This window comes from Bombina bombina, chromosome 7 (assembly GCF_027579735.1).
Source record: "Bombina bombina isolate aBomBom1 chromosome 7, aBomBom1.pri, whole genome shotgun sequence".
Classification (NCBI taxonomy): domain Eukaryota; kingdom Metazoa; phylum Chordata; class Amphibia; order Anura; family Bombinatoridae; genus Bombina; species Bombina bombina.
In genome coordinates, this window is record NC_069505.1 from 370991893 (window position 1) to 371017036 (window position 25144).

At 41.9% G+C, this 25144-nt stretch overlaps 1 protein-coding gene across 1 annotated transcript in view; it reads left to right on the top strand.

The window, feature by feature from the left end:
• The first annotated feature begins 18773 nt into the window (after positions 1-18773).
• Positions 18774-25144, top strand: part of LOC128666463 (uncharacterized) — a 263279-nt gene continuing 256908 nt past the window's right edge. The window contains exons 1-2 of the mRNA XM_053721074.1: positions 18774-18871; positions 19081-19110. Of these exons, the coding sequence (XP_053577049.1) occupies positions 18805-18871; positions 19081-19110 (97 nt within the window). The 5' untranslated portion in view covers positions 18774-18804. The remainder of the gene's footprint in view (positions 18872-19080; positions 19111-25144) is intronic.

The following is a 25144-nucleotide window of genomic DNA, read 5'->3' on the forward strand; positions in this document are numbered from 1 at the left end:
TTCGAGAGTGGGTTCGGGACCGTAAACCCTCCACCCTGCATGAAGCGGCTCGCTTGGCAGATGAGTATACAGATGCCCGCAAACTGGACACTGCTACCACTAAGCCCCCTGCTAGAGTGGAGTACAGACCCCCAGTCACCCCAGCAGCTGCCAGTTACCAAACCCCGGTGCACCGCTATACCACAAGGCCTCCGGCCACGAACTGCCCTCAGAGAGCTCGGTTCAATTCGCGGGGCTACTCGCAACCTATTTGGTGCTTTGGATGTAAGCAACTAGGGCACAAAAGACCAGAGTGTCCCCTAAACGCAGCGAACCAAGCGCAGTCCTGGAGAAGACCCGCCGGTGGAATCCCACGTAATCCTCAGCCTGCGGCCCGCTACGTAGAGGCGCAAGAATGCTGGGGCATCCTACATGAGGCAGACCTTGTGCAAGCTGCCCACCGGAATAACCGGCAACTGGTTAAAGTGAATGGGAAGGAGGTCAGTGGTCTACGGGATACTGGTGCTACCATGACCTTGCTTCAAAAGAACTTGGTGTCTGAGAAACAGCACACTGGAGACACTGTGGCTGTGAGGGTAGTAGGGGGCGCTGTGTTCCACCTACCTGTTGCCAGGGTACATTTGGATTGGGGAGTGGGCGCTAGACCTGTGAATGTGGGGGTCAAGAAAGACTTACCTGCTGATGTTCTTCTTGGAAATGACTTGGCCCCCCTTGTTTCTGCCTATGCTCCCATGGGTCCCGCTGATGTTAACCCTGTGACTACCCGTACCCAGATTCGTGCAGCAGAGACTGACCCACCTGCTGCTAAACCCCAGGACGCTGAGCGCAGTAAATCTCTATCTGCTATTGATATGTGGAAGTCTCGTTACAATGCGCTGATGCAGGAGGACGAAATGGTCACGTTAAATAATCATGTAACAGTGCTAGCGGGAGAGAAGAGGAGTGCAGAGGAAAAAGCACGTTTAGAACAGGAATCTCTGCTAGACAAGCTGCAACGACATACTGCAGAAAACACCAGTTTGAGAGTAGAACATGAAACCTTAAAGACAAACTTAGCGACACTGGAGGAGAAGCTGACGCTGGCTCATAGTGAGGTGCAGCAACTCAAGGGCACCCTATGTCAGTATGAAGGGATTGTGGATACCTATAAAGAGCAGGTACAAAAAACTCGTAAAGAAGCTGATGAGATTTTGAAGGACTGTTTAGCCCTAGTCTGGGCACTTGAAGAAGTTGAACCCTTATTTTTACAGGCAGGAATTCTCTCCCATAACGGGAATACAGATGGATTGTCCCGGCAAACTGACATGCCTACCACCTCCTAGTCCGGTCATCCCCAGGTTGACCCGCCAAAGGGTCAAGCCGGGTCTGCCGGAGTGTTCCACAAGGGGGGAGCCATGTAACAGACCCTTCTGTCAGGACTGAAGGAGTTAACTGTGTTCAGCTTTAAGAAGCTAATTTCTAACGACAAGGTTACTAGCCTCAGCTATTGTGTACTGTCATTAAAGTTAGTGATAAACATTCCATTGTTCAATCACCTCCAGAGAGCAGACGCCTAGGTGATAAGAAAAGCCAAGTGTGTGTCTTGTGTTTAAGTTGTTATCAGCTTGAGCAAGGTATTCTATTGTATCATGTCAAAGGGCGTGTTCCCTCCATCTAATGTACAACATTCTTTCAACCCCCCATCTGGGGTCTGACCTGCATAAATACTGGGCATATGGCCCTTAATAAAGTACATTCTGTTTTAAACCTGAAAACTGGCTGGGTTGTGAGTTGCTGATTCCCTATTCAGGACATTGTTCATCTGGTATTAACCCTTGGTACACTGTTGGTACCGTAACAGTTTATATTTTGTATTTAACCATTCTTATCATTTATGGTTCATTTGCTACTAACTTTCACATTATTATACCATGGTCAAAGTCCATTCCCCTCCTTTTAAGAATATAACTTATTCTTTACTTCTCATAATTCATTGTCAGATATCACACTACTAGGCAATATAATCTATTGGGGAAAAATGTGTACATAATAAATTCAGAAAATGAGGTATCAGTCTATCTTATGCACATTTAAATCAGCACTGATGTCTGTGATAGTTTAGTTTACAATGTTTTGCTAGAATTGAATTATTTGCCTAACAACATGTCATTTAGGGAGCTATACTCCTTCAAAACAGATAATTGCATTTTCTATTCAATAGATATGTTGGCATATTAAGAATGTTGTAATAATAAATATCTCAATAAAAAACTTTGATTTAAAAAAAAAAATGTAGCCATAATTTACTTGTAGGCTTTGCAGGTATATACTGTATATACTTCAGTTTATTTTTGCTACACCCTATATATATGATGGTCTATATAGATGTAATATCCTAATATGTATAAGAGGAACATAATGTCCCTGATAACTTACATAGGATTATGCTCTACAAAATATTGAAGACTCTGTTCTAATTGAATATGCATTTCTTATGTATTTATAGCGGTAATATTTTTATAGGCTTTACAGGTATACACATATCTTAGCTGATTTTGACAAAGTAATGTACATATGATGAGCCTGCGAGTTGTGACACTCTAGACATTTAGATTAAATGCATAACATTCTTGGGCATGCAATTACAAGTTTGCTCCACAAAGTAAGGTATACAAGCGAATACTATGAGCAATGTTATACAGTACATGTCCTTAGTTACGGTTTATTATAAATGAGTGGATGTAGTCAGCTAATATGCCCTATATAAAAATGTTTATGATGTAATGCTTATGATGAAATGCTCGTGATCATTCACTATATAATTGTGACGGACCCTTCTGTCAGGACTGAAGGAGTTAACTGTGTTTAGCTTTAAGAAGCTAATTTCTAAATACAAGTTGCTGGCTCCAGCTATAATTTAATTAGTGCTAAGCATCCTATTGTTTGATCACCTCCAGAGAGAAAACGCCTAGGTGATAAGACAAGCCAAATGTGTTTAAGTTGTTATCTGCCTAAGTAAAGTAATGTATTCTATTGTATCATGTCAAAAGGGCGTGTTCCCTCCATGTAATGTACAACAGCTTTTCAACCCCCATCTGGGGGGTCAGACCTGCATAAATACTAGGCATAGCCTTTAATAAATGACATTCTGTTTTAAACCTGAAATGTGGAGCTTGGTCTCATGTTTGCAGGGAAACTGATCAAGGTTGTGAAGTGCTGATTCTGTATGCAGGACATTGTTCCCTGGTATTAACCCTTGGTACACTGTTGGTACTGTAACAATTGGTGGCAAGCGACGGGATTGTTCCTACAGCCAGAAGGACAGCTACAGGAGACACCATTCCGTGGATTTACAAGTTGGGGGCAACGCATGTCCCAGTACAGCGACCCTAAAAGCAACAGAATGGAACCAGCAGTGTTATATGAGGAGGAGGACCTGGATGGCCGGGATGCATTAAGGAAAGGCATCTGGTACCAGGCCCTGGATAATGTACAATACCAGCAGGGTAAGAGTCTCCCCAGTGAAGAGCAGCGGTTGCAGAAGCAAGTGGCCCTGCGGATGCCCTTCCTGGGAGAGCAGCCCCTGGAGGAATGGGTGAAGGAACTAAAGCACCGGGTATGGCAGGAGCTATGGCTGGAGGATGCCTACCAGGCGCTCTGGTGGTATATGGCACAGTGTATGCCCTGGACAGCTGAGCATGACAGGCCAGAGGGAGAGGAGTTTGATGGTCCTGGCTTGTTATGGGAGTCCTTTGCAGAGCCTGACTTTGGGAGCCCTGCGCAGACCAGACTTCAGGACATTTTCTATGAGAGGGAGGCTAGGCATGACTGGGCTGACCCCCATGAAGTAGAGCCAGACCTGGCTCACTTAGCAGCCCTGGAGTGGGAACTGGAGCAGGACTACCGAGATCTCTTCCACTCCATTGGGAAGGCTCAGCAGGACAGCAAGGTGAAAGACCCAGATCCAGACCCATTCAGCTGGGAAGATATTGTGGAGATTTACTGGGAAGGACCCCAGGTGGCCGGTGGAGATGGGACCGAGGTCTCTCCACCGGTCCTGCAGGGAATTGGGAGCCCAGACTCCATTCCCCAGCGGCAGGCTGAGTTACAGGGGGCAGAGACAGTTGGTCCTGTCCCCCAGCAGCAGAGTGATATACAGGGAATTGGGAGCCCAGACTCCATTCCCCAGCGGCAGCTTAACGCATCAGGGGGAGACAGTAAGCCCCACAACTGTGCAGATGGGACCGTGGTCTCTGCCCTTACAGCACAGGGGGTAGGGACAGCTGGTCCTGTCCCCCGGCAACAGGGCTGTTTAGCCAAAGGGGAGAGATGTGACGAAACCAATCTCGCCACTGTACATTGGAGGGCCTGTTATGGAACATTCTTTGGGCTGGAGGTACATGGGCTTAAGGATACCCAGAGACTGCATGGAAATATGGAATTTTATATGCTGGACACCCCATGTACTTTCATAACTCTGTCTTATGTCTATGTCACCCTGTATCCATAAATACAGGATGGGTACAGGGTGTGAGTGCCCCTTGTGGGAGCAATTGTGACTCTATAAGCCAAGTGGGCATAAAAGACTTTATAGCTAATAAGAACTGATCCTATATTCTGTAATAAGATGTATTCTATGTATGTTTAAGATCTGATTGTGTCTCAGGAGTCTGTCTAGGTAAACTGATTGGGTTTTTGTGTGATTATGTTAACTAGACTGCCCAACATCAGATTGTCTGAGTACTTAATATGTTAATCTGTTTTACCTGTGAATAGACAATTGTTAGAAGTTTGATGCATTGTTCATATGTTTGCTTTACTGTTAAACCAATGCCCTCTGTAACCTGAAGCCAGGGTTATATTCAACCCCCCCATCTGGGGTCAAAACCTGTATAAATACTAGGCATTCAGCCTTTAATAAATATATTCTGTTTTAAACCTGAAATGTGGAGCTTGGTCTCATGTTTGCAGGGAAACTGATCAAGGTTGTGAAGTGCTGATTCTGTATGCAGGACTTTGTTCATCTGGTATTAACCCTTGGTACACTGTTGGTACCGTAACAATAATGTCTTTATTACAGGAGTTGCGAACATTGCAGTTGTGCTTATATATATGGTTCAAGTACCGTAATGATTTACGAACATTTTATCTTTTACTTTTTTCAGTTGGCCTACTCGGGCTTCCGTAGATCTGTTCACTATGAGAAGTATGGGGTATATAGAGGTATGTAAGTAATGTTACACTTTATATATTTGATAATTGGGGAGACCCTAAAACGTCACAAATAAAACGGTGATTATTCACATTTAAACAAGTCCGGTGAGTGCGGTCTCTGATGAAGTTCTGTATGTGATTTATGCATCTGCACCCCGGCAACAAAAATGGCAAACGTGAGTGCTTGGTTCTGAACTTTATATATATATATATATATATATAGTTTATAGGTACTGGCATACAGCTGCCAGTACTTAAGATGGCTTACACTAGTTAGAGGGGGAGAGGGTTAGAGAGCTGTTTGGAAGGGATCAGGGTGGTTGGAGGGCAAGAGGGGATCCTACCACCACAATTTACTTCTCAGGGATGGGTGAGCGGGGAAACTTTCTCCTTGAAGTCTGGAACAGGAAGAAGCTGGGATCACTGCTGCAAGACCCTATAAAGGTAAGCACAAACACCTGCCTCCAAACATGCAACAATGTAACAACACAACTTAGAACACTCCAGACTTCAAGTTGGTTATCTCTTAATGTTCCTACAGGCCCACTAGAGGGCCCTCCACTGTCGTAAGAGATAAACCCCCTATTACATCCTACGTACTCTTCAATAAACGGATTTAACTTTGGCTAATATTATCTTATATTAGGCACTCTTTAATTAGAACATAACTCAAACTTGCATCAAGACCCCTGGCTGTTGGTATAGAGAGAGAGCTGTGATGTGTAGAGATCTTCGATCTACAATCCGTAAGGGAGAGGACCCCTAGGCTGGCACCTAGTGGGTGTCTCCCCTCCCTGTTTCTAGACCGTCACTCTTCTCTCTCAATGCACGCTCCCAGGGCCTTGCCTGACCGCCACAAGAGGAAAGAACTCTTGCCGCCACCTTTAACCAACAGGTACCTTTCACACTAAACTACAACCTAACCATATAAATATATATATATATTTTTTTTTTTTCTTTTGAACATCAACTATATAACCGTCATTTACCGACATTAACCACCCAAATGTGCATGTGTATGACGGTTTAATTTTTTTTTTTAAAGATTATCTTGTGCTCTCCTGATGTCCTTCGTAAACAGATCCAACCCAACATCCATTAGGGGTACTCCATCAGGGCGATAAAGGTCCTTCTTGTCGGCCGTAATCAGTTCATGCCCGATAACAAAGCCCCCCAGGGCCATGACCATTCTTCCTAGCTCCCTGTTAACTATCTTATGGATGTTATAGGCCGCCCTCTGTGTTGCTAGTGACGTGCAGCCATAAGAGGCAAGTGAGGCACAGCCTCACCTGCCAAATGAACGAAAAGGTTTTTTTTTTATTAATCAATTTAAAAAAATATGTATATAGTGTCTTGTTAGAGAGATTTGCAAAAGTTTGCACACCCCACCGGCATTGGCAATCCATGTTGCGCAATGAGGTAGAAGCAGTGAGCTGTTCAGCTGGCCTGCATTGTGCAGCATGGATAGCTTGTATGAGCCGAGGGAGCTAGCGTGGTGCTTAAGCTACATCTCCTCTTGTGGGCCATAGGCTCCCAGTAGAGGCTTTTTCTTCAAGCATCCTCGGCAACCAATCCGAGCAGTACTGATGCAGTAAGAGAGCTCAGAGTCACAGTGGCATCATCACGTGACTATCTTTGAGCTCTTACTCTTGTGGGGGAGGTGTGTTCCAGCGCTCACTGGTGGGAAGATGTGTGTGGAGATTGCAGAGGAACAGCCTAAGCCTAGTGGGAGTAATGTGCTAGAGTGTGGATGGAGCCGAGCTGCTGAGGGGGACGGAGAAGAAGCAAGCTAAGACATTGAGAGCAGAGCTGCTGAGCCTGAGAGAAGAACTGAAGGACCTACCACAGTCTGGTGAAAACTATAAGTATATCATTATTTTTTTCCTTCAAAGTGTTACTCTGTCATGATGATCATCCCAATCCCATGCTCACATTCTACACAGATCATTTGCAGCACTGGGCAGCTCTGGGCTCTGCAGGTAAATTTACAAACCCTGCTACAGTTGCTTCCTTCCCAGGTCCCCCCACCCCTGCACCCACCTCGCAACTTAGATAAATTTGAATGTTCTCCCTTCCTCACAAATCTTTCTCCCATTTGTCCTATGCCAGCACGGTGCAGTGTTAGCTGCTAACAACTTATTAAATGTAAAAGTATTTGCACTAAGACCTCATGATCTGACCTAAACACATGCCGTTATGGGAAACTCACTTATTTACTATCCTAGCTATGCTCTCTCCTGCAAAAGCCCATCAATCAGGTAGCATGTCGCGCACTGCTGACCTGGAAGATAAGTCCCTTGCATGGTGTGTTCTGTATTCTCCCTCAAATTTCTGTTAATCATCATTCCTCTGGCTGCTTATTTCAATCTATGGTGGGCAAACAAACAAAAACTATCCCTTCAACATTCCTGTTTCCCTGATCTCTTTATTAACTCTTTGGGTGCTAGAGGGATTTACTGTCTTTATTTAAATCAAATTCTTTTTTTTCATTGCTGTAAAAATTAATAGCATATTTTTAATTAACTATTACAATGCCATGTTATATATTTATACTTTAATAACATACAGCTAAATTACGAGTTTGATGTTATGAGTGAAAAAGCAGCGTTATGCTTTTTCCCTAACGCCGCTATTACAAGTCTTGTCATTTTAGGCTGTACCACACACCTTTTTGGCCGTCACGCAACGTCAGTACCGCACTTTTAAAAAAGTCCTTTTTCAAAGGGACTTTCATAGCGCCGGTATTACAAGTTTTGCTCTGAGGCCAAAAAGTGAGCGGTACAGCCTAAAATGACAAGATCCGTACCGCCATCAGTAGTTATGAGTTTTACGTTACAAAACTGTAACATAAAACTCATAACTAAAGTGTTAAAAAGTACACTTACACCCATAAACTACCAATTAAGCCCTAAACCGAGGCCCTCCTACATCGCAAACACTATAATAAAAATATTAATCCCTAATCTGCCGCTCCAGACAATGCCGCCACTTAAAAAATGTATTAACCCCTATTCCGCTGCTCCCCGACATCGTCGCCACTATAATAAATGTATTAACCCCTAAACCGCCGCCCTCCCACATTGAAAACACTATTTAAATATTATTAACCCATAATCTGCCGTCCCCCAACACCGCCGCTATAATGAACCTTTTAACCACTAAACCGCAAGCCTCCCACAATGAAATATAATAAAATAAACTATTAACCCCTAAATCTCTGGCCTCCCACATCACTACATAAATATATTAACCCCTAAACCTAACCCTAACGTAACCCTAAGTCTAACCCTAACCCTAACTTAAATATAATTAAAATAAATCTAAATAAAACTTACAATTATTACCTAAATAATTCCTATTTAAAACTAAATACATACTTACTTATAAATAAATACAAACTTAGCTGTGAAATAAAAATAAAACCTAAGCTAGTTACAAAATAACTAATAGTTACATTGTAGCTATCTTAGGTTTTATTTTTATTTCACAGCTAAGTTTGTATTTATTTTAACTAGGTAGACTAGTTAGTAAATAGTTATTAACTATTTAATAACTACCTAGTTAAAATAAATACAAAGTTACCTGTAAAATAAAACCTAACCTGCCTTACACTAAAACCTAACATTACAATAAAATAAAACAATTAAATTAATAAAATACAATTATCTAAATTACCAAAAATTGCCCCAAAGAAATCAGCTCTTTTACCTGTTAAAAAAAAATACAAACACCCCCAACAGTAAAACCCACCACCCACCCAACCAAACCACCCAAATAAAAACATATCTAAATAAACCTAAGCTAACCATTGCCCTGAAAAGGGAATTTGGTTGGACATTACCCTTAAAAGGGCATTTAGCTCTTTTACATTGCCCAAACCCTAAGCTAAAAATAAAACCCACCCAATAAACCATTAAAAAAACATAACACTAACCCCCGGCGATCCATTTACAGTTTTCAAAGACGGGACATCCATCCTCATCCAGGCGGCAGAAGTCTTCATCCAAGCGGGCAGAAGTCCTCATCAAAGCCAGCAGAAGTCTTCATCCAAGCGGACGGAAATATTCATCCAGACGGCATCTTCTTTCTTCATCCATCCGGCGCGGAGCGGGTCCATCGTCAAGACATCCGGCGCGGAGCATCCTCCTTCCGATCGCTGCTGTAGAATGTTTCCCTTTAAGTGATGTCATCCAAGATGGCGTCCCTTACATTCCGATTGGCTGATAGAATTCTATCAGCCAATAGGAATTAAAGGTGAAAAAATCCTATTGGCTGTTGCAATCAGCCAATAGGATTGAGCTCACATTCTATTGGCTGATTGGAATAGCCAATAGAATGCGAGCTCAATCCTATTGGCTGATTGGATCAGCCAATAGGATGAAAGCTCAATCCTATTGACTGATTGCAACAGCCAATTAGAGCATTAAGGCTTATCATCATACAATTATACGATGCAGCATGCTTATTTTATGCATAGGTACTCTTCAGTTCAACATTATACTACTCAGAATGTGTTCAACAGGTTTTTTGTTTTTTTTTGCAAATATTCTGCTAAATACACTAATGGTTTACTTCTCAATTAAATAATTTATTTTAAGATACCCATGCCTGCATAGCTTGTTTGTGACAGAGACCATAAAGTGTATGGATGGTGAGAAGTGTAGCCTTGGAGGCCAGAGGTTAGCAAAGTTGTTTTAATAGGAAATTACAAATTACTTTGAAAGTTTACAGAGTGTCTGTTCAGAGGAATTGATACCATTTAACCATTTAATTATGAGGCCAGCATGTGTTGAAGTGCGGTTCCCGCGGGAATAGCCCTCAATACCCCCTGTATTTGTCTTATCTTATTGTTTCTCCATTGTACTGTTATCCTTGTACCCATGGGCAGCGCTGTGGAATCTGTCGGCGCTTTATAAATAAAGAATAATAATAATAAAGTGCATTAAATCGAAACAAAATGTCACTGTAGATGAAACCTTTCCAATTTTTCACTTTCACTCTGTCACTTTAGTCTATGCCCCCCCCTTCATTTTTATGTGCCTCTGTCTGATGTATCTGCTTTACAGTTACCCAGTGTCTCTACATCTTGTGTCACTATGCTTTTTTTTATACCCAGAAAACCTTTAAGAAAACCTGATGCTTTGGTGTCTTTGTGTGATGTGAATTTATGAGCAGTGAAACCCTGTGCATGGCTTTGTGAGTATGTGTGTGTGTGTGTATGAGTGTGTATGTGTGTGTTATGTATGTATGTGAGTGTGTGTTATGTATTTATGTGAGGGTGTGTGTAAGTGAGTGTGTGTATGTTATGTATGTATATGAGTGTGTAAGTGAGTATGTGTGAGCTATGTATGTATGTAAGTATGTGAGTATGTGGGTCTTATATATATATATAACATATCCAGTTTAGCTCCAGAAGGAAAAAACAGATGCTGCACTCACCGGTCTTGTAGCAAACAAATCCTTTAATCAAGTGGTTAACAATCCATCATATTTACACAGATACCCCCAAACATTTCGGTACCCACCTGGTACCTTTGTCAATGGGTGTGTAGTAATACGATATGTAATATGATCAACACACTCAAGTGACCAGGCATCCAATTTAATTGAAAAAGGTTTTTCCATGAAAAAATCCCATTTCACGGTGGAACAGTCCACCGTGAAATGGGATTTTTTCATGGAAAAACTTTTTTCAATTAAATTGGATAACTGTTCACTTGAGTGTGTTGATCATATTACATGTTTCTATCATACTATGAGTGGGATGAAGTGGATATCACAATTCATTGTAAAGTTAGGATGACACTTTAATATTTAATACTTTAATATTTAATATATAATCTAGAATCCTCCTTCATTGCCAGATTATGCTCCTACATTGTGATGTTACTATTTGCCAATATAATCATCACTATATAGTTGTTTTAGTCCAAAGTGTAGGATATAGACTATTCATACCGCCCATTACGCTATTTTATGACTGAGCATTTTATCTTTATCTTTATTTGTTTTTATGTTCTATCTGGGTATTTTCGTTTCCCTTATTATCAGCCAATAAAATGATATTGCGTGCGCACTGTCCTGACACATTCCTAAGCCGCATTGATTCACAACTGAAGGCGGGTACTTAGCTGTAAGAAGCTGAAATAGAACATGACACACCAGAGAGCGTGAACATGTTAATGAGGCACGCTGCTTCTACTTGTCAGTTTCGGCTGTGATGTTGCGTACGCATTATTCGTCAATCATTTCTAGTCATAGTGACTCACAATTGAAGGCGGGCGCTTTAATGCGATAAGCTGAAATTGAACGTGACACGCCAGAGGGCGTGAATATGCTAATTAGCCACGCTGCTTTCATTTGTTGGGTTTGGCTGGGCTGACGTAGTGACACTACATTGGTTGATGATACAGGAAATACGTGGCACACTAGGTGTATAAATGGTAAGACTTGGGACACAGTTAGTTAGGATCGTTTTGCTGGGGTATTACTACACACCCATTGACAAAGGTACCAGGAGGGTACCGAAACGTTTGGGGGTATCTGTGTAAATATTGTGGATTGTTAACCACTTGATTAAAGGATTTGTTTGCTACAAGACCGGTGAGTGCAGCATCTGTTTTTTCCTTCTGGAGCTAAACTGGATATGTTATTATTTATATGCAGCACCACGGCAATTGTTTACAGTTTTATGGAGTGCACCTATTCATTGACTTATTATATATATATATATATATATATATATATATATATGAGTGTGTGTCTGAGTGTGCTTTATGTATGTATTTGAGTGTGCGTTATGCATGTATGTGAATGTGTGTGTCATATATAAGAGTGTGTGTGTAAGTGAGTGTGTATGTGTTATGAATGTATGTGAGTGTGTGTTATGTGAGGGGGTGTGTGTTATGTATGTGTGTGTTGCCCCAAGAGTAGTAGTTAGCAGTCTAAAAATATTGAGGTAATATCACTGTCTAATTTCAGACTCTGTATTATCTGTATAAGTTAGGCTTATTTGCTATGTCCTGCTATACTGATGCCGTGGGGTTAGTTATCCTAAATTTAAGCTACCTCTATTGGGTTCATCTATGTGTTTCTCTGGCATATCATAGGCAGCCAGTGCCTCACCATCCTCTGACTTCACAGCACGTCACTGAGTATGTACTGCCAGTGCAGCCACATTGGACCAACCTATCCTCACATTACAGAGCCAAGCATAAACCCACTTTATATCGGCCACCATCCTCCTAATGAGATCCAATGCTGGAACTAATCCAAAGTAATTCCCTCCTACGTGCAGCACAATAATGTGAGGCTGCCCTCACCTCCTGTGTGCGTCTTGAAGAAGGGCTGGTAATTCCTCCCATGTCAAGCCCCTACACCCTAACCATCGAAAGTTGGCCTTGGACATTGCAAATCCAAGCTGCTGACTTTCCGGGAGCATAGCGCCCTAATGGACACCCAGTGGATAAATAAATGCCATACTATCCACACCTGAACTGGAGGGGAATTCGCACCTAACACACCTGGAAAGACATGATTAGACAACATTAACACCTTTGTCGACACTGGGTCGAAAGTCCCCGACTGCCCCCTCCCCTCTTGTTGCTTAAATTTTAACAACCCAACACAAATTACAAGTTTCTATATAAAACTAAATTATTTCTTGTGTAGAGGTCTGATGTATGTTTTGTAACTCCCTCACTTCCAATGCCCTATGCATTTGATATCAGTCGTGGAAGCCCCCTGCACCACCGCACTAGTAGCCACCCCTATACGAAATGTGTGGCGCTATTCTAGATGGGTCCAGACCCAGCCTCTACACCGTTCTTGCAAGCACCTTGTGGAACTGAAAAACTGACAAAGAGCTTCCATCCTTGTGTACAAGGAATTATTGACAACCATCCGGACTAACCTTACTAACTTCCCAAACACATTGCACCGGGCAGCACTCTAGGAATTCATGCCTAACCAGGGGCAGTCATGCCCCTCTACCTTCTTGATCCATCTTGGACTGAGGCACTAACAGAAATAGTCCATCCTCTGACGTCCTTACGTGCCTGATTTGGGAAGATGCCACCAATTCCCCCAGTTGCAACATACCCCACAAAGGCTAAAGCGAACGCTGTATGGAAAAGCAAAACCTCATACTCAGAGGAACATACTGTCCTCAGCTCCAACACCAGCTGCCTTAGGCAAAGCGGTGTGATCGGTTCCATACGATCTTTTGGGCAAGGGTCCAAACTACCCCAAACCTTCAAAACCTTATGAACCAGAAACAATTTGGAGTGATCAGTATTACCTAACTCTCTGATAAAGAAAGCTACTGCAGCCAACCTACTACCAACCCCCAATCTGGAGATCCCCTCCTGTCTCAGGCATGCCAACCAGTCAAGCACCTGTACCTGCGATGCCTGAGGCACCTGAAACCCTTTCTTGAGACAGAATATCTCCCATCCTTTCCAATGGCTCATATATGCTCTCCAGGTCTTCGGCACCAATGATGTCCAAACTAAAGGGAGAATGGTTTCCCATCCTGTGCCAGCTGCCAAAGAAAGGGAGGGCACATTAATCAATTTGCTGCTGCACTGGGCGCTGCCCTCCTAAACTGCCCCCAATTAAATCGAGAGAGTACATCCGCAATCACGTTATGCACCACTGGGATGTGTCTGGCAGTGAAGCAAATGTAGCACTAAATCACCACCACAGGAGAGGATGCGGACAATCTGTTTATGGCGTAAACCACACTCATATTGTCTGTCCAAAAAACCACTGACCTGTTTCCCAATTGACGCCCCAAATTTCAATGGCAACCACAATTGGGAAAAGCTCTAGCAATGTCAGGTTCCTAGTCAAGCCTGCAGCTGTCCAATCCTTGGGCCATGGAGATGCACTCCATTCCCCATTTAGGTATGCCCCATACACGAAACCTTCTGCAGCATTTGTAAATAGATGCAACGTCTGGTTTTATATGGGCACCACCCTCCAGATACAAACTCTATTAAAGTGGACCAGAAACTTTCCCACACTCCCAAATCTTCCCTCACCTCTGTGGTGACCTTAACCCGTGTATGCTGATCACTGGGCCCCTTCAGCTGACTCTCCAAGTGTTTATTAAACCCCCTACCCATTGATATGGCCCTCCCAGCAAAATGAAGTAGTCCCAACAGAGACTGAAGATCCCTAATGGAGACCCTATCATTTCTACTCACTTTTTGTACCACCTGTAAGAGGGGGTCGACCTTGTCCTGTGGCAACCTGCACACTAACTGCACTGTGTATATCTCTATACCTAAAAAGATGAGACAGGTGCATAGACCCTGCGTTTTATCACCTGCAAGCGGCACTCTGATTCAGCCATCATGTCCTGCATTACCTTTATTAACCTGTCACACTCAGTGGAACCTGCTCTCCCTACTAACAAGAAGTTATTTAGGTAATGTGCCAAAGTTCTGCCCCCAGACGCCTTCTGCACCACCCAGTGAAGGAAAGAGTTGAAGAACTCGTACAGTGAACAACATAATGAGCACCCCATGGGTAGACATCTGTCTACGTAGTATGCCCCTTCAAACTTCATACCCATCAGCCGAAAGGCAGACGGATGAAGGGGCAGGAGCCTGAAGGGGGATTTTATATCCAACTTTGCTATCAATGCCCCCAGACATTAGCTCTCACTATTGCCAATGTATCATCAAATGATTGGTAGTGAACCCAGCTAAGTTCCGGATCAATTGCGTCATTCACTGACGACCCTTTTCGGGTATGACATATGATGTATCTATCTACACTTCCCTAACTACTTTTTTGGTACTACTCCCAAGGGCGAGACCACCATGTTTGGGAAAGGAGGGGCCCCAAATGGGCCCGCAACCCTGCCGAATTCCAATTCTTTTGCCAATTTGTCCCTAACCACCTGGGGGAATTCATACGCCATTTTTAAATTTCTGTGAACAGTCAACCCCACTACCTGGCCAAGCACCAGAATCCTAAAACCCTCCTCTAGTCCTGATCAGGGTAACCTGCCAGCCATGGCACCATTCCCGCAAGCCTAAGTGAAGTTGGAGCTCTTGACACCAGCTCCCGGCCTGGAGGTAGGTCTCTCGGCCCCTTGTTCCCTCCTCTTGCTTCATTCAATCCCTGGGTGGGGGCTGCTACAGTATTTGCAGATGTAATGAAAGGAACAGCTAGTTCCTCTGTCACAAAGCCTGTCCTGGTTTTTCCAAAACTCCCTGCCCCGTTTCTTCTGGCGAAGGCCAGACCGCTCACGGATGCATCACAGTGGGCAGTGAAGTGGCCCCTCCAACCCTAATTTTGACCACAGGTGCATGTCCTGCATTCCAAAATGTAGCAATGGGTTACCCACCATTTTTCTGTGGAAGGCCATGTCGTAATCCCACCATGCCCCTTCCTTGAATCTGTTATGGATATCATCAATGGTATCCTGATATTTAAATAGATTGTTTCCCTGCAACAGCCATTTATCCACATAGCAAACAGCCAAGACTCGAAAGCACTTCTGCCACTCTTCATAAGTCTCCGGCCTGCATACCTTCTTAGGACCAGTGCCGTCGGCTGCTCTTTCCTTTGCCCTATAAGCGTCTAGTGACAGTACAAATATATTCACACAGTGCCCTTCGTGAATCTTTTTCACTATTTTGGCCTTAAGGTGACCGTACAAAGAATGCACCAGGCAAGGATATGTGTCCCCTTGGGCTGCTATCTTCTAGCCACCACCTGACCTTGTCTATGACCTACACTCCCTACTGCAGAAACCCCTGAAGCAACCTCCCTGTAACTCCTACTTTCGCATTGGAATGTCCTGCTGCCATTTTCTTAATCCATCTGAACATCTGCTGCTGACTTTTACCCACTAGTCCCAGGTCCTCCCCACTCTCTGAACCTGAGTCACTAGTAGCATGTGTGATGTCTGGTAAGCAGTACTCACTGTTAGTGGCCACCTTGTCCTGGGCTCCATCTTTCACCACCTGTGGTGCTGCCACAACCTCTGCAGTCTGTTCCCTGCTAGCCCCAGCGACCACCAATGCACTAGATGCCCCAGCTTCCATGCTTGCCGCTCCTCTGTCATTAGTCTGTGAAGAAAAAACATTTTGGGGGTACTCTTTGTCATGAATGAGACCCCAGGGGGCCCATCCTCATTCCCTGGTTCCTGACCCTCATGTTCATTCACACCCAGAGCTGCTGCTTTCGCTGTTCTAATTATTTCCTCCTGCTCTCCACCCTCCTGGGTGTGCACATATAACCCAGAAGAGGACTGTGGCCTAGTACCCACATGTAGGGTTGCTTCTACTGCCCTTCTGATCATTTCCTCACTCACTCCCTGATTCTGGGTGTTCACACTCAACCCAGCCGGAGATTGTGATCTCACACAAGCATGTCTCCTTTGAACACCATGCACCCCCGTGCTCACCCGTGTACCCACCATGCTGGTGTTCATGCTACCCAAATTCTCATGCCCCTGCAGTATTCCCCCTACCCCAGTGGCCAATGGGCCCATGCTCACAACATCCTCAGTTGCCATGTGGGACACCACACTTCCATTCCCCTCAGCTAGCATCCCCCTTGACCATCCACCATGTGAAACCACTAAGTCATCCTGGCACACTCTCTCTCTACCACTCCTATCATTCCTCCCTGCAGTGCACTCCTGGACCACTTGACTGGCCTCCTCACCAACCCAAGTGCCTTGCCCGACACACCGAGCTGCTATCTGGCTGAAGCTGCTCCCTACCAGAGTCACCCCTGCCCCCTGTGGCCCCATCCATGACCCAGAGACTCCCCAAACTACCTGGAGTACTCTGGTTGTGTGGGCCATCCAAACAGCGATAGTCCTGCCTCCCAAGATGGTGGCTGCACTCCTCCCCTCCCGATGAGTCAGAGGGGAAAGTCGCGAGAGAAGTGCCATGCAAGGGGGGCATAGCCTAAGACTGAATGCGGGCCTGTGGAAGAAGAATACTGCGACGAGCCACAACACCTGCCCCCTGCCCTGGAGCCATCCCAGCCCTGCTCCATGCCCTCTGGGCTTATCACCACAGCCAAGGACTGGGCAAGGGCCAAGACAGGAGCCATTGCTGCCGGGGACAAGGCCAGTAAAGGCTGCACTGCGCCCCCCCTCCAGGCCCCAATTGCATCACACCTGAGTCCCCATGCACTGGACCAGGTTCCCTAGCGGCTAAAGTGGGATGGAAAAGCTGATGTGCCACAACAGCAAAGGGCAAAAGACCCGGACTAGGCCCTGTCGCTGCCTCGCCTGAGCTACCCCTATGCCCCTGCCCAGATAAACCACCCCTTTCTTGGCCTGGGCCCAACTCCCCCCTCACCACCTTCCTGTCCTTATTAAAGAATTTCCTAGGAGGGGCCTTTTGGGGAGTGGGGGGGTACCGCCTCATCATTGCTCTGATCTCCTCTTTTATCCTGCAGGTCCCTTTTTCCTGGCCGCCAGCTCCATGACTTCCCGATATCTCTTTGGTGGCATCGATTTTCTCCTGGTTCTATCCATCTTCTACCCTCTTCGATCCCTCAAAGTCTGTGAAGAAATTTTCTCCTTGAAGCCTGGAACAGGAAGAGGCCGGGATCACTGCTGCAAGACCCTATAAAGGTAACCACAAACATCTGCCTCCAAACATGCAACAATATAACAACACAACTTGGAACACTCCAGACTTCAAGTTGGTTATCTCTTAATGTTGCTACAGGCCCACTAGAGGGCCCTCCACTGTCATATGATCTTTGTTTCCATCTATCATCAAATTTGCTTTGTTCCCTTGGTATCCTTTGTTAAAGAGTGAACTTAGGTAGGTCGATATGAATTAAGAAGTGTGCACATGTCTAGAATTATATGGCAGCAGTATTTGCAGCTATGTAAAACATTGTTATAATTATTATTGCAAACACTGCTGTGAGATGGCTGAAGACATGTGCACACTCCTGGGCTCCCCTGAATTATTCTTTAATAAAGGATAACAAGATAACTGAGCAAAATTTATAATAGAAGTAAACTGAAAAGTTATTTTACATTTCATACACTATCTAATCCACTTAACTTTAATTTTGACTTTACTGTACCTTTAACACATTAAACAAAATCATGTAGTAGAATTTTATAATTCAAAAAATAATGTGCTAATTACATTACATTCACATGAAATCATAACCTAATCTAACATGAAACAGATTAACCACAGAAACTTCACAAAAAAATATCTATCTATCTATATATATATATATATATATATATATATATATATATATATATATATATAATATATATATATTGTTCAGCATAATTGGTAACATTCCAAAATGTAAATTTGTATCAGGTCAGCTGTGTTCAGTTTTATGATTATTTACCTGTGCACTAATCTCTCCCAATTTTGCAACATTTTGTTCTTTGTACCCCTAGGTTTTGCCTCAATAAATAAATGAAATGATATTAGTACTATTGGTGTCCTTACTAGAATTAGGAAAGACCAGATAAAGCTAATATTTGTTCAAACCAAATGTTACTTTGCCCCTTCTATAGAATGTACTATGAAACATATAAAAAGGCAAGTAAAGTTCACAAAACTCAGTAGGGTTTCCTAACAATAGAGGACAATGGGCCTTTCAGTTCTATGGGCATTTGTGTTTTTAATTAATCTTTTTGGGACACAAGTTGGATCAGGTGAGTACAAATTTAACCAACATACATTCCTTATAACACTTTAAAAAAAAGGCTTCAGATTGTAATTTATATGCACTGACATGAATACTATACTATAAATACGCTACTGGAATTTAATTAATAGAACATGTTAATATGTTTAAATATGCCAGCTCCAAACAGTTTAGAAACAAACTACTAACAAAAAAAAATAATTCTATTCACTTTAGATGCTGTCCAACAAAACCATGCCACACCAGGTAAGAATTATTCTCAAATAATAGCAGCAAATCAATTGTTTTATCTTATGAATACAGTATAAGCAGACAAACCATATAGGAGAATTTGAAAAACAAAGTGTTCTTATTAAATTTTAATTATACAAAATGAAATTAAGGTAAACAGTTATCACTTTACTTTATTATTATTAAAGGAAAGTATATAATATGCTATATCACAACTTGCATGAAATGATTAAGATTTCTAAAATGGAAGGACAGAATCCAAATTTTTTTACCAATAGTTGGTCATCTCAAATAATGATATATATTTAAATTATAAAAAGAAAATACATTAGTTATTATTAAGTATGACTATATGTATTGTAGAGTGGAACCCATAAAATCATGCATAAAGCATACTAAACACCTTATATGTTAACAAAAGCAAATCCTGAAGTTAAAGGAAAATGTTTAAAGTGCTGTTTTGTCTTTCCAGATTTTATACATTTTTTTCTGCCCCATAAGTAAGAACTTTAGGAGAAAAGTAGATTTTTGGTTATGTAATGTATTGAAAGCTTAAATGTCAATTATCCACACACAAAATATGTTGGTTCAATATGCAGAAGACACTTTCAAAGAGACATAAAAGGCTATATTACGAGTTGAGTGTATGTTTGCGCTTCTACAAACCTGTTATCTCTTCTCAGTTTTGTTATTTCCGTGCGTACCCCTGAGTGTGAGATTACCGGTTGGGAGCACAAATATTACTCCCTCGTGATTGCATCCTCATGCTCAAAAGCGTGCACGATTATTTTTTCCACCATAGACTTGAATGGAGCTTTATTTTCATGCCGATAGCCTCACAGCATAAACCCGATCACACACGACTGTATACATATATATATTGATGTGTGTATATATATATATATACTGTGTATATATATATATATATATATATATATATATGAATATATATATATATGAATATACATACATATACTTTTAAATACATAAATATATATGTATACATTCATATACATATATATTTAAATAGATATATATGTTAATAAAGTTGTTCCAATTGATCTCTATGTAAAAACACTTCAGCCTGTTTTTTTTCTAACACCACCTAACTTCTCACTTTTTCACCCCTTATAACTTCTCTGTGCAATATTATTATTAAATAATTTGTATTCGACAGTATTAAAATGAGTGTTACTGTACTGTATATTTTGTTTTTTATGTGTTTTGTGAAACATTTTAGGTTTGCGCTATGGTTAACACCTGTTTTTCAGAAGTGGTGCTAACCAAAACACAAATCGCAATTGTGATGGCACGATCACATTTACTTCCCACTTGTAATATGAGCAGAATTTACAGGTGTGCCCATAAAAGAGCATTTTTGCCCAACCCTGAGCATTGTGCTCCAACTGTAATCTTGCCCAAAATGTTTATTGTGGTATGTATAATAATAGGTAGAAATGAATTAGAAGATACTGGATCTCAAACAGATCTCACTCAATAAATCAATTTTTAAAAGTTTTGAGACAAATGTTTCATTTTTACAAAATGGGAACAATATATGTAGACTTTATCTATTCAAAATCAGTATAAGATATTGCTTCCATTTAGAAAATCTTGTTTGTTTTTTAGATTGTGGGAGAATAGACAAATATTAAAATATTATTCTGTATTTTAATAAATATATTTATTTGTTTTCCATTAAAGGGTTTATGGATATCTTTCTGTGTTCTGTATACAGTATTATGTAACACATTTATTAAAATATACACAGGTCTATAAATCACTTTAAATTTATTAACATATACACAGGTCTATAAATCACAGGTAATTAAAGCAATCAAAAACAGCTACTGAACACCTGCAATGTTTGAAATAGACTTGTGCATGGCCGAAAAAATTGTTTCTGTTTGGTTCGGATCGATTTGGATGTTTTCGAATTTCGGTTCGGATCGTTTTGAATTTGGAAAAATTTGAATGAATTTGTTTCGGATTCATTTCAGATTCATTCGGATTCAAATAAATTCGTCTGGATTTGGTTCGGTTCAATCCGGAAATTCGGAATTTTGGTATTTTTCAGTATGTGTTCGGTTGGATGTGCTGTGTATTAGACTAGTATTATGTACTGTATATTAGGTGTAACTCATAGCAGAGTGATATAACTTAATATACTGTACAATACTAGTCCATTGCCATCCGAATGTAACGAATAAATCCAAACTAATTCAGATTTATTCGGTAGATTCGGTACTACCGTAATCGATCCGAATCTCCGAATTTAACAAATTCGTCCGAATTTCGATTTGCTCCGAATCGAAACGCACATGTCTAGTTTGAAAGTCTCTATTGTAAAACCCTTTTAGCCCACACAGTGCCCAAGCTGCTGCTGTCATGTAGTGCAGACCCTTCCTTGTGATTCAGCTACTGACAATCATTTCACTATTTGTTATAGCTTTGTCTTTCTATAGTTAAAACTTAAAAACATAATAGTGGCAAACTTTAGCTACAAATGGATAAAAATATATATTTGTGCCTAAAAAATGTAAATAAGATTAGCAAAAGGACCAGCACACCCCTCTGATGAACTGGAATGTGAAACACAACCCTTTATTAGGGGATCTTTTATTTTATACACTAAAATCTTTTCAACTGCTTATTTAGGGCTAGACTATAAGTGGATCACAAAATATCTCTTCCACAAAAGCGATCTTTGCTCTACACTTAGTAATACCAGCGCATGGTATTGCAAGCTAGTTGCAATGCAAATGTGACCTCATTTTCGCATTACACAGAAGCTTTGCACTCACGAAAGTGTGCTTCCATAGGCTCCAATGAGATACGGCATGAGAACTAGCGCAGCAAAGGGGTAAGTCACGCGGCGATGGGCAGCAGATTGTAAATATACACATATTAACACATACATATAGTGGGGCAAAAAAGTATTTAGTCAGCCACCAATTGTGCAAGTTCTCCCACTTAAGAAGATGAGAGAGGCCTGTAATTGTCATCATAGGTATACCTCAACTATGAGAGACAAAATGTGGAAACAAATCCAGACAATCACATTGTCTGAATTGGAAAGAATTTATTTGCAAATTATGGTGGAAAATAAGTATTTGGTCAATATCAAAAGTTAATCTCAATACTTTGTTATATATCCTTTGTTGGCAATGACAGAGGTCAAACGTTTTCTGTAAGTCTTCACAAGGTTGTCACACACTGTTGCTGGTATGTTGGCCCATTCCTGCATGCCGATCTCCTCTAGAGCAGTGATGTTTTGGGGCTGTCGCTGGGCAACACGGACTTTCAACTCCCTCCAAAGGGTTGAGATCTGGAGACTGGCTAGGCCACTCCAGGACCTTGAAATGCTTCTTACGAAGCCACTCCTTTGTTGCCCGGGCGGTGTGTTTGGGATCATTGTCATGCTGAAAGGCCCAGCCATGTTTGATCTTCAATGCCTTTGCTGATGGAAGGAGGTGTGCACTTAAAACCTCACGATACATGGCCCCATTCATTTTTTCATGTACACGGATCAGTCGTCCTTTTCCCTTTGCAGAGAAACAGCCCCAAAGCATGATGTTGCCACCCCCATGCTTCACATTAGGTATGGTGCTCTTTGGTTGCAACTCAGCATTCTCTCTCCTCTAAACACGACGAGTTGTGTTTCTACCAAACAGTTCTACTTTGGTTTCATCTGACCATATGACATTCTCCCAATCTGCTTCTGGATCATCCAAATGCTCTCTAGCATACTTCAGATGGGCCCGGACATGTACTGGCTTAAGCAGGGGGACATGTCTGGCACTGCAGGATCTGAGTCCCTGGCGGCGTAGTGTGTTACTGATGGTAGCCTTTGTTACGTTGGTCCCAGCTCTCTGCAGGTCATTCACTAGGTCCCCCTGTGTGGTTCTGGGATGTTTGCTCACCGTTCTTGTGATCATTTTGACCCCACGGGGTGAGATCTTGCATGGAGCCCCAGATCGAGGGAGATTATCAGTGGTCTTGTATGTCTTCCATTTCCTAATTATTGCTCCCACAGTTGATTTCTTCACACCAAGCTGCTTGCCTATTGCAGATTCAGTCTTCCCAGCCTGGTGCAGGTCTACAATTTTGTTTCTGGTGTCCTTCAACAGCTCTTTGGTCTTCACCATAGGGGAGTTTGTAGTGTGACTGTTTGAGGTTGTGGACAGGTGTCTTTTATACTGATAACAAGTTCAAACAGGTGCCATTAATACAGGTAATGAGTGGAGGACAGAGGAGCCTCTTAAAGAAGAAGATACAGGTCTGTGAGAGCCAAAAATCTTGCTTGTTTGTAGGTGACCAAATACTTATTTTCCACCATAATATGCAAATAAATTATTTTCAAATCAGACAATGTGATTGTCTGGATTTGTTTCCACATTTTGTCTCTCATAGTTGAAGTATACCTATGATGAAAATTACAGGCCTCTCTCATCTTCTTAAGTGGGAGAACTTGCACAATTGGTGGCTGACTAAATACTTTTTTGCCCCACTGTATATATGTATATAAGCATGAGCATATATATTTACATTGTATAATGCACTTTCAGTGACGTTTTCTTTTTCTAACACTCCACATCCACCAATTGTAACCCCTCACAAATGCGTATTGCAGTTTGTTTGTTACAATTTTTGTTTTGTTTAATAATAAAAAAAAAATATTTTGGGGGGCAATTGGGGGTTATTTTGAAAATTAACCAAAGGTCTGACCTCTGGTTAATTTTGTGAGCACTAATTGCTACCAAGAGCTCTCAGTAGCAATAACCAGCCACTTGTAATGTGCTAAATAAATTAGCGCTCCACTTGTAATCTTGCCCTCAATTATTTTAAAACATAAGGTATGGGGGAGTAATTGGGAATTATATATTATTTAAAAAATTATAAAAAAGCATTTAGTGTCAGGCAGAACTCAGTGGGGTACCCTACCACAGTACAGACTTTCTTAGCTTGCTTGTGACTTTCACAGACGATACATTTTCTAGAATATATCAACCTGACAGTCCAAACCCAAAATGTCAGATGATGTTCTTTTGAACATAATATGTGTACTACAAATACTTATGTATGTATTTAATTTGTGGTCACATATTTTGTTCAAATGGCCCTCTTCAGGAGATTAGCAGGAACATACATCTAAGGCACAGTGGGCTGTGTTCTTGTCCTATGTAATGATGTCTGCCCAGGGTGCAGCCTCTTTTAACCTTTTTGAGCCTTTCACTGAGAAGAAACTTCAAGCAGCATATCAGTCTGATCCCATCCATAAGAACAGTCCAATATCAAGCAATTTTCTTTTGAACAAAGGACATGTCAAATTAATATCAGATTAAGTAAAAGAAGACATGGGTCTCATCAGTGGAGTTGCAGCTACACTATATGGCCAAATGTCTGTGGACACCACTACTAATTATTCAAGTTAAGATGTTTCAGACACAACTATTGCTAACAGATGCATACAATCCATCACAAAGCTATGACATCTCCATAGACAAACATTGCAGTATTGTAATGAAGAGTTCAGTGACTTTAAACGTGGCACTGTCATTGGATGCCAGCTTTGCCACAAGTCAGTTCCTGGCATTTCTGTCATACTACATCTGTCCGGTTCAACTGAAGTGCTATTATTGTGTAGTGCAAGTGTCTAGGACTAACAACAGTCCAGCCATAAATTGGTAAACCACGTAAACTCACAAAGTGAGATCGCCATGTGCTGAAAAAAATCTATTATCTGTAGCATCTGTTGCATCACTCATTACAGTGTTCAAAACTGCCTCTGGAAGCAACATAAGAAAAAGAAGTGTCGGGATCTTCAAGAAATTGTTTTCCATGCCCTAGCAGGTCATACACAAGCCTCACATCACCATGTACAATGCCAAGTATTGGCTGGAGTGGTGTAAAGCATGTTGCCACTGGACGCTAGAGAAATGGAAACATGTTCACTAGAGTGATGAATCACGCTTCACTATCTGGCCATCTGGTGGAAGAATCTGGGTGTGGCAGATGTCAGGAAAATGCTACCAATCGAGATGCGCCT